This window comes from Garra rufa, chromosome 5 (genome assembly GCF_049309525.1).
Source record: "Garra rufa chromosome 5, GarRuf1.0, whole genome shotgun sequence".
NCBI lineage: Eukaryota > Metazoa > Chordata > Actinopteri > Cypriniformes > Cyprinidae > Garra > Garra rufa.
In genome coordinates, this window is record NC_133365.1 from 38,408,359 (window position 1) to 38,418,729 (window position 10,371).

Genomic DNA, 10,371 nt, shown 5'->3' on the forward strand with positions numbered 1-10,371 from the left:
ACGAGACTGAATATGTGTAATTTTTCATTTATAAGTAAGTGTTTCTTGATTTAAGAAGGTTTTGATATTTTTACTAGAAAACAAAAGAAAATCACTTTTTACAGTGAACAGTTTAGCCATCAATATCCCATTTATATTGATTTGTAACATCCCATTTAATAATGTAACTGGTGATAAATAGATTCGTAATATTTGTTGTATTTTGGTTTCTTAATATTTTTACCTGGTCATTTACACAGCATTTAAATCAGAAATTCCTAAACTTTTTTTGTCATCTGAATCCTTTTTGGCCTAAAATATATTTTCTTTAAGTACACCCTAAGATATTTCAATTATTTAACCTCTCGTTCACAGCTCTCTGATGTCAGTTTATTAATGCTCAAATGACATACAGGTAAACAAGTTCTTTTTTCAAATTATTAAAAAAATAATTATTAGTCAGTTTAAAGCTTTTCAACTGACCCCAGTTTCAGTAAATTATTTAAAAACTACTTTAAAAGAGTTTTCCAAAATTCTGAAAAAAAAAAAATAATAATTCTTTCCCTTTTCCACTATTTTCACCTCAAACCTACATTTTCCTTGTTATGACCGTGATGCCCATTCCTGCTTCATTCCTCCCGGCACGCACAAGCTCCATAATTGCTTTAACACGAAACTCTTTCTTAAAGCTCCTCTGTCTCGTGGTTCTAAGCCTTGCCCTCTTCTCCTCAGCCAAACTCTCAACTGAGAAGCCAATTTACAGCCTCTGACTTGCACAAGGATTAACGTGGGAAGAACACGCGCAACTGTGTGTGAAAAACCATCTGCTCCCCCGCCAAACAAATCCTACGTCCTGCTTTAATTCAGCCACAGGTCATGTACTTTCACTCCTGATTCAAAGTTCTAAACCACACAGTTTTTCTGATCAGCTTACTTTCCTGTTCAACTACGCCTCTATGTATCCTCAGTCGCCCCTCCCTCTGACACCTGTCTACACACAGTGGCGTAGGCATCTGCCCTCAACATCTGTCACCACCCGTCACCGTGATGTCATCAACCCAGACCGGCTTAACGCCCAGCCCCCTCTGTACAAATACAGAGAGCGAGCCACAGACGCTGAGTAGTCAGAGTATGACAATAGCACCGTATGACTGGACAGTGTCAAAACAAAATTTCCCTTTAAGAGATGTACTTTAAAGGTAGCCTGGAAAAGTAGATCCTATGAATATCCTGTGTTTGAGTGAGGGTGACACTGAGGGTTCACAGCAGCTGTTGTCATTCCTCAGAGGGTGACACACACCTCTCCAGCTGTTACTAGGTCAGGCAGGATTGTCAAATCTGCTTTGGTTGGGAGTACAGAAGTGCTAAAGGTTGTCGGGACAGCTGTCGTGAAAACAGGATGTCTGTGCGTCAGCAGCCGGGACAGGTGTGCGAAACAAACAACATGTGAAAAAAATCTACAATCTGGGCCGTCTGCTGTTTGTCATTCAGTATATGATATGGTGGAATTTCCTCCAAAGACAACAGAACAACGTGACTTTATATTTTCTCTTTGTATATTTTTTTTATTTACAATACTTTTTCTTTAATGCCAGGTAAAAGGATTAAATGCAATACATAAATATGAACATAGTAAGGTGTTTTTTCCATACAAATTTGCATATAACTAAAGGCTGAAATTAAACCTCAAACAGATACATACTCTCAACAGATACATCTTTTTTTTAAGGAAACCTCACTCCCTACAGAAGAAAAGACGTTTATATACACAATACATGCACTCGCACTCGCTTACATTAACATATGCAGACACGCAAAAAATGACAGGTGCATTGTGGGTGCATTTCAAAACGAACAAAAAAGAACAATGTTTCACAGACTCAGGTCTGACTTTATGCGTATACTATTGCGGTGGTATGAATGCACTGTCTAAGGAGGGTTAGCTCATCTCGCTTTGACAACAGGAAGAAGGGCTTGTGCGCAAATGTCCCCCCCGTGCGCACACGGAAACAGACCGTACCACCTTACAGTCTTATCGAAAAAGTCACTCGTAATTAACAGAAATAAAACTCCCAGACATCTGAAACTGTAGAATGTGGGAAAAGAGCTGTCTAGTACAGACAAAGAAAGAAAAAAAATGACTTCTGATGAATCTCAACCTTTCATTCAAAAACAAAGAAAAGGTATGATGTCACAGTAGCAAGTTCACATTATAAAATAATGCTAAATAATGGTATTAACGACTGGGCGGCCTCGCATTCCAACTGATTTCGCTAGATTGGACTGTAATGACAAACTGCAGTTTAACAAACCAAAACATGCTGCGCATATCATCAGGTAGAGCTCTGACACACCTCTTAAAAAATCCGGCATCATTCGTGATAAGTCAAAGGCTGAACACTACTCACTCAGAAACTACACGGCCACGTTTTGGCACTGAGTATCTGCCACTCCCATTGTTGAGGGCGGGAACAGGCAAGAAAAAAAAAAAAGACAATAAAAGCTAAAATTTCCTGAAAGGTGTCCTATGCTTTAGGAAATTAAAAGAATATGCAAGATAACTAGCATAAAACACCACAGAGAGGAGAGAAAACGAAACGGAAGGAAATTAATACCTATTAGAAAACCAAAAATCTGTCAGGATCGTTCATGCAAGAGCCTCAGACGGTACAGTTCTCTCGTTTTCTTCTTAAGGTGATCGAAAAACACAAGTCCGTTTTTCAAGTCGTCCATTTTATCCACCAGTGTTATTGGAGAAACAGGGTAAAGCTTATATTCTCTGGATCTTGTCGGCCACCACTATGGGATTCTCCTTGCGGATCTTAGCAGCAGCTTCCGCCTTGTAATCGTATGTGCAGTTGTGCTTGTCTGAGTACCGGTGAATTCCACAAAACAGATTGCCACATCGACAGTCGAAACCTGTAAAGTCAAAGAAAACATCAGACTTTTGTTCACAGACGCATATTTAAAATGTTTTTACAACAGATTTCCATTTCAGATAAATGCTGTTCTTCTAAATTTTCTTTATCAAAGGAACCTGACAAATTCTACTCAGCTGTTTTCAACATAATAATAATAATTCATGTTTTTTAAGCAGCAAATCAGAATATTAGAAAGATTTCTGAAGGACCAGAATCAGAATTCAGTTGAATCACAGGAATAAATTACATTTTAAAATATATTAAAATAGAAAAGTTATTTCAAAAAGTAAAAATATTTCAAAATGTTACTGTTTTTCCTGTACTTTGGATCAAACAAATGCAGGCTTGGTGAGCAGAAGAGACTTCTTTACAAACATTACAAATCTTAGTGTTCAAAAAGTTTTGACTGGTAGTGTAGACATTAATAAATTAATAAAAATAAAATTAATACAAATTACAAAAACACAAAATTACTAAAACGAAAATATAAAAATAACTAATTCAATATAAATACTGATATTAATATCAAAACTAACATTTATCTTTTAAAACAACACTGCAACACACAAGTGAGGTAATATCACATTGCTAGTATTCTAGAGTCATGGAATGTATTTAGATGTTTTGCTGTTCATTGGATTAAATAAACAATGTTGGGAAAAGTTACTTTTAAAAGTAATGCATTACAATATTTTTGTGTTACTTTTTAAATCTAGACAGGGCTTGCTTGTTTGTTTTTATTATTAAGTTCTATTTTTGGCAAATGTAAAAGCCCTTTCACACCAAAAGCCTCAGGCTGAAAAAAAAAAGTAAATTTACGTATGTACAGTAGAACGCAAGAAAAAGAAAGTTCAACACTCTTAAGCGATACTTAAAAAAAAAAAAGTGTTTATCTTGAGTAATTTTTGAAGTTATTAAGTGATTATAAGGCGGAACTGGATCATCAAAGATCAGCAGCAAAGACACTGGTTAATCAAATAGGATTAAATATATAAAGGATATTTGTATTATTTAACAGTTTTAATCATTACAGGATTGCGCAATATTCTGAGCTGTATTCCACTGTTTTTATTCATTTTGAGGAATACTGAATCTGCTTTTTTGTGAGTGAGATGAATAATTGCATGTTCACATTTATTCTAGAATTGAAATAACTTACTTCCGATTTCTCTTAACATGGGGACAGAAAAGCTTTTAATCAATAAATGGGAAAAGTAACTCAGATATTTTCTTGTAAATTAAAAAGTAATGTGTTACTTTACTAGTTACTTTTTTTTTTAAGTAATCTGATTACATAACTCACGCTACTTGTAATGTGTTACCCTTCAACACAGCAAATAAATGCAGGCTTGGTAAACAAAAGAGACTTAAAAAAAATCTTACTGTCTAAAAACTTTTAACTGGAAGTGTATATATCACACTAATATTACAATGATCAATCAATCTCACCTGTAAGGCCAACTCTTTTACGGCAGGTAAAGCATCTATTTTTCTTAGGTTTGGAGGAATCTGGGTTCTTGCTGTCGTCGCTGCCCTGAGCCACAGGGATGGGGGAGTAGGATGAGGTGGGCTGTGTTATGACTGTGGGAAGAATGGAGAGAAAATTCATTCAAATGGAACATTGTGGCATGGGTGGATTCTGAAAGCAGTCTAAAACCGATTACTGAGTATGGTCGCGATTTTATTGGGCTGTTCCCTAAAATAGGCTCTGCCGCAAACCCCAAAGTCCCAGTTTCTGTCAGAATGAAGTTCTTAACACTGCATGAACTTAAGACTGTCATCAGAAAAACAGCTCACACATTAAAACTGGAGCAGGCCCAAAGACAGTCCATTTACGTACAAAGAAGAACTGAGAAAATAGAGCTTAATGTCTGAAGGCCCACATACCACAAACTTGACAGTGCTTCTTTTGATATTAACATTGTAGATGTACGGTCTTATAAATAAACACTCCTTGCGAACTTGAATGATCATAATAAGTAATAAAACAGATGAAGTAGTAGTCAGCTTGCTTACTACTGTTGCTGCAGAAATGCAATATATATTTAAAAAAAATCAAAGATTTCAAAATTATTTTAAGGGGTTGTGCACTTAAGAAAACAATTAAATACGTTCAACATAACTATTACCTATATTCAGTCATTTTAATAGATTTACTATTTAATTTGTTTTTATGCATGTATGTATTAACAGTTAAAACTGCCAGCTGTTCTTCAGAAAAATCCTTCAGGTCCCACAAATTCTTTGGTTTTTCTGCATTTTTGTGCATTTGAACCCTTTCCAACAATGACTGTTTGATTTTGAGATCCATTTTCTCACACTGAGAACAACTAAGGGACTCATATGCAACTATAACAGAAGGTTCAAATGCTCACTGATGCTCCAGAAGGAAACAAAATACATTAAGAGCCAGGGGTGTACATTTTTGAACAGAATGAAATGTATACATTTTTTTAATTTTGCTTACATGTTTTTTTTTTCCATTTAGTACTGCCCTTCAGAAGCTACAGAAGATACTTACATGTTTCCTAGAAGACAAAATTTGAAAAATCTTATCCAGTTCAGCACTGAATAAAAAAATAACATGCATTTTGTACAATCCCTCTTATTTTGGTAAAATAATTAACAATTTGCAAATTCTGCAAGGTATATGTAAACCTTTGACTTCAACAGTGTGTATATATATCTCTCTCTATCATGTTTGATGGTCCTTGACATGTAATAGTTTGAAACACTCCATGTTAGACTAAACAAGAAGCTTTGGGTGTCTACTTTAAAATGTATTTTATCATATTTATTTGCAATTACCTGGTTCAGCAGCCTCAGCTTTTGGAGACAGGGCATTTTCCTCTCTAGAAATGCTCATTTCTGTCATCTGTTGTGTGACTGGTAAGGAGGTTGAAGGCATACTTCTGCAAAAACAAACAGGTGGGGGTTTTAGCGCGCACTGGCTTTTCTTGAAACACAGGAGATCATTCAAATGTCAAGCAGCTGAACATAAAGTGCATTCTTTCTCATTCTGAGGTTTAACAACAAACACATATGTGAAGTACTCACTCTCTCATGGTATCTGTGCTGGGTGCAGGTGAAGGCTCTGCTTTGTTTATGCTGGCTTCTAGTCTCTGTATAGCGGAGGCCTCTGCTGAGGGGCTGCCAGCTGGTCCAACAGAACACAAAGACACAAATCACAAACAGTGCACAGGTGCAGCTGTGCTACACTATACAAAAGGCCTGTGACACAAAACAGTGCTGCCTACAAAACAAGTGCAGCTTATCGTTACAATTTCTCAGGGAAGGCCCAACATTGTGCTAGAGACCAAGAAAAGGATTATGTTCTAAAACAGCGCACAGTAACATGCTATTACTGGGTGCTAGTCGGTCTGAAATGATTCACAAGCAGTAACCATAGTCTGTTATTGCTGTAGCAACTATAATATCACCGTCTCCAAGAGGTGCAATGAATGAGAGCCCTTATACCATGGTATAACTATGTTGTTTGTGTGGTCTGTAACCATAGAGAGCTCTATCTGGGAGGTTAGACAAACAGGTTAATGTTTCAGGGTGACTTACCCAGGGGGCTTATGGGACTACGATCACTGCTTTGCTGTCTGTTCAGGTGCTCCTTATAGCATACCGAGCACATGCCATTGGTCCTGGGGTTGCCATAGAAACCACAGCCTGTGGTACACAGTATAGGCACGGGACTCTGGTTTGTCTCTTGGGCCATTGCTAATATATCACAAAAGAACATGGAGACAGAACAAGAGTGGTCTTGTTAACAATGACAGCATTGTGTTTGGCTTACATGCACATGCAGTGAGTGGAGGAGATCATTGTTTTAATAGTGCACTTGTTTTACGTTTAGCTTGTACATGTTCACAACTTATTGAGGTATAGATTTTCTAAGCTACTGGTGTCAGATTGGCACTGTTGTTGAAGACTGCAGTATCTGGATCAGACATGAAAAGTGATATTGATCTATTCTTAGTATGTGTAATGCGTTTGTTGTTATCTTCTGTAGCTTGTCCATTTTGTTTAGATGTACTTTTGTGTTTATTTTTGGCAAAGCACCAGCTAATGGTGATATGAAGTGTTTTCAAAACATATTTTGCTGAGTACTGCTGCTGAAAATCGTCAATTATTGTCACGTTTTGGGCTGTGCTAAACATTTATAAACGTTATAACAAATCAAGGAGAAAAGGGCAAAAAGCTGTCTGAGGTTGCGTTTGTGGTTGAACCAGGATTTTCAGGACAAGAATCTTGACAACATTAGAGTTTGTTCGAAACATATTTCCAGTCAGGTAGGTGAAATATTAGGCTAACATTTTAAATCTGCTTGTACGTACCACCTATTAATTTGGGTTTGTCTAAATATTGTGATCTTTCCTGCTTACTAAGTCATTCTCTATATGATTTAGCAGCTTCCACACGTTTTTCCCATGGTTTAGACAGCATAAATTAGCAGAAAAACACATTCAGCAGTACATTAAGTGTGTAATCCATGCTGTTGTTTACATCTGAGTGTTGCCAGTATGGCTGCGTATCCGGATAACTAACCAAATCGGGAGGTAAGTGCAAAAGAGCTATTTTTTATTAAAGAATCAATTTAAAGTTGTATTAGAGTTGACAAACAAGTTTAGACTACTTAAAAAAAACAATACGAACATACTAGATTCTTACTACTCCTTAAAAAGCAAATTACATGCTATTATTAGTAATAACGCTGTACAGTCATGTGACCTCAATATGGCGTCACCCATGAGGGGGACCCACTCCATGTAAAATAAAAGAGCTTTTTCTAGAAAGTTGTAATGACATTTCACAAAACTATGATTCATTTCTTCATGTGAAACATTTTTAATTAGCAAAAAGTTACCTTGTGCACCTTTAAAGCTCAAGGGTTTAAACTTTTAAGTTTCTAAACGTGGACACGCCGGAAACCCCGCTATAATTAAAAGACCTTGTTTTATCTCAGCCAAAAATAAGACACAAGCTCCTCAACCACCCTCATCAGGACAGAGTAATTACAGTCAAGTCAACCGACCGACCTAATACCGAGTTCTGCTGTATCTATTCCTAACCACATCCAAGCTGAACTCGCTTCTAATCCGTCTGTCTGTTTCTCTAAATAAACTCTACACACACATTAAACAGCACGACACAGGCTCTTCCCACCTAACCATGACTAACCAAACGAGTGGGTGTCAAGCGTGATATGCAATTTCAGGAGGCAATAAAGGTGAGACATTAAGCCTACATCTCTAATCTGTCATTTTAAGCAAAAGAAGCACAAAAGCTGTTCACGTGTTCAACCATGCGAGTCAAGGCACCGCGACCAGCTGACAGACACCAGGGATCAATAACAGCTCACGGACACTCCAACAGTCAATGCTGGTGGTTAACATAACTTTAAACCACGACTCAACCGAGAATCACAGGTCATTTATCGTCTACATGACTGGGCAGTCGTGTCCAAAATGTAAACGAGTGGCTGTGTCTCAAAATCTGGCGAGATGACTATCTAGACAGCATTTTGGAACATCATAAACTAATCTAGATAGGAAGCTTACTTCTGTCGAATAAACTGGGTGGATGAGAAAGAACAGAATGAACCAGAACGGCGAGTAAACGCCAAAAATAGCAAGGGATAAATATCATGACACATCTAAACGCAAACATCGCGACTCCAGAGCAGCACTGGCTTTGTTTAATCTTCCTTCTTTGTCCTTTTGCTCCAGGATTTCCTCTCTAGACAGACAATCTGTTCTTTGAACAAGCCCGAAACAAAAAGCTAACTGGCTTAGCCAGCTGTTTGTCTGAGTAACTAGTATCATATACCAAGAAAACGCGAACAAAAGAGAATTCCTCGAATTTATACAGGCACGGTCGAACAATAAACGACCCAAAGCACAATTTAGATAATCCGTTTGGTTTGCTGTCTGTTGTTTCAAAAGCCATCCCTGAAGATCACAGTTTATAAAAGGAATTAGGAGACAAGACAATCGATTTAGAATTTTATATACAAGGCGAAGGAAAGTTGGCGATTGTCCGTGTCTTGTGTTTTTGTGGCCAGTCGAGTCACGTTCAGGGGCTTGTGATGTTCACGAAGGTGCTGCTGACAACTTGGGACACTTTGTTATTTTGAGGACCCACCCGTAGAACAAAAAAGCTCGATACTTCGAATCACCCTGGCGTTTATAGATCCGAAACAGCGGTTAAACCCGGTGTGCTACACGTCCTGAATTGGTAATCGTTAATCGCTCGCTTTTTCGGGGTCAGCCAGTCTTTCCGTGACCACATCGTCCAACCTTTCGCTATTATCGCCTAAATATAATTCTAACAAACGTTGTAGCCCTTACCTCGAAGGCTTTAAAAATCTAATCGTCCGATGAACGTCGGTTAAGGAACAGGAACTCTTCAAAAAGGAGTTTGTCTTCCTCCCGAGGCTTTGTCGGTGATGTAAATAAGTAAATTCCTCTCCCGAGCTCTCTCTTCTTTCACTCTGTTTGTTTCCTTCTTTAGTAAAGGGGAGTGGATGATAGCGTCATCGCAGACAGGGACGGTTTTGATTGGTCATTGGACGCCGTGGGCGGGGCGTGGTAGTCACAATCCACTTTAAGGTTTGCCACCTACACTGATGACGAAATCATACCTTCCTGATGAAAGTCTCCCAAGCCTGAAGACACCAACAAAGTCAACAGGCTCATGAAATGGAGTCTTAAACATTTAGTAGGTATTTATTGTGTTATACTTATGGTATTTTAATTTTTATTAGGTACTTTCAACGTTTATGTGTTATCTGTCCCACTCTGTTGTATTACAGCTCTGTTTGTTATTGGCACTACAACTTTTGGCAGTGTTGACACTCTGATGCCATCTTTACACTGCAAAGAAAGCTGCTTTTGAAGTGGTGTATTTATGCAGACTGTATAATGTTGCACAGAGGTGTCAGATTTGCATTTACATAAGAATTCCAATTGCAGAAATAATGTTATGAAACTGAGGTTGTAAATAGGAAAATATGTGACCCTGGACTACAAAACCAGTCATAGGGGTCAATTTTTTGAAACTGAGATTTATGTTTGGCCGAGATACAACTATTTGAAAATATGGACTCTGAGGGTGCAAAAAAATTAGAGAAAATTGCCTTTAAACTTGTCCAAATTAAGTTCTTAGCAATACATATTACTGATCAGAAATTAAGTTTTTGTATATTTATGATAGGATATTTACAAAATATCTAAATACAACATGATCTTTACTTAATATCCTAATGATTTTTGGCATAAAAGACATTGATCATTTTGACCCATACAATGTATTTTTGGCTATTGCTACAAATATACCCATGCTACTTAAGACTGGTTTTGTGGTCCAGGGTCACATATAAATGTTGAGATAAAAGGATTCACATGAAGAACTCACTGAGACATTTCCAAGAAGTTCATTCATTTTATCATCTCTGTGCCGG

The 10,371-nt window shown here is 37.5% G+C and overlaps 1 protein-coding gene across 1 annotated transcript; it reads right to left on the bottom strand.

Moving 5' to 3' along the window:
* Positions 1-1,517: 1,517 nt before the first annotated feature.
* zfand5a (zinc finger, AN1-type domain 5a) lies at positions 1,518-9,403 on the bottom strand. The gene is made up of 6 exons (XM_073840613.1): positions 9,260-9,403; positions 6,471-6,629; positions 5,958-6,057; positions 5,709-5,812; positions 4,350-4,481; positions 1,518-2,898 (listed from the first exon to the last, which is right to left on the bottom strand). The coding sequence occupies exons 2-6, from the start codon at positions 6,625-6,627 to the stop codon at positions 2,750-2,752; spliced, it is 642 nt and encodes a 213-aa protein (XP_073696714.1). The 5' UTR covers positions 6,628-6,629; positions 9,260-9,403; the 3' UTR covers positions 1,518-2,749.
* Positions 9,404-10,371: the final 968 nt, after the last annotated feature.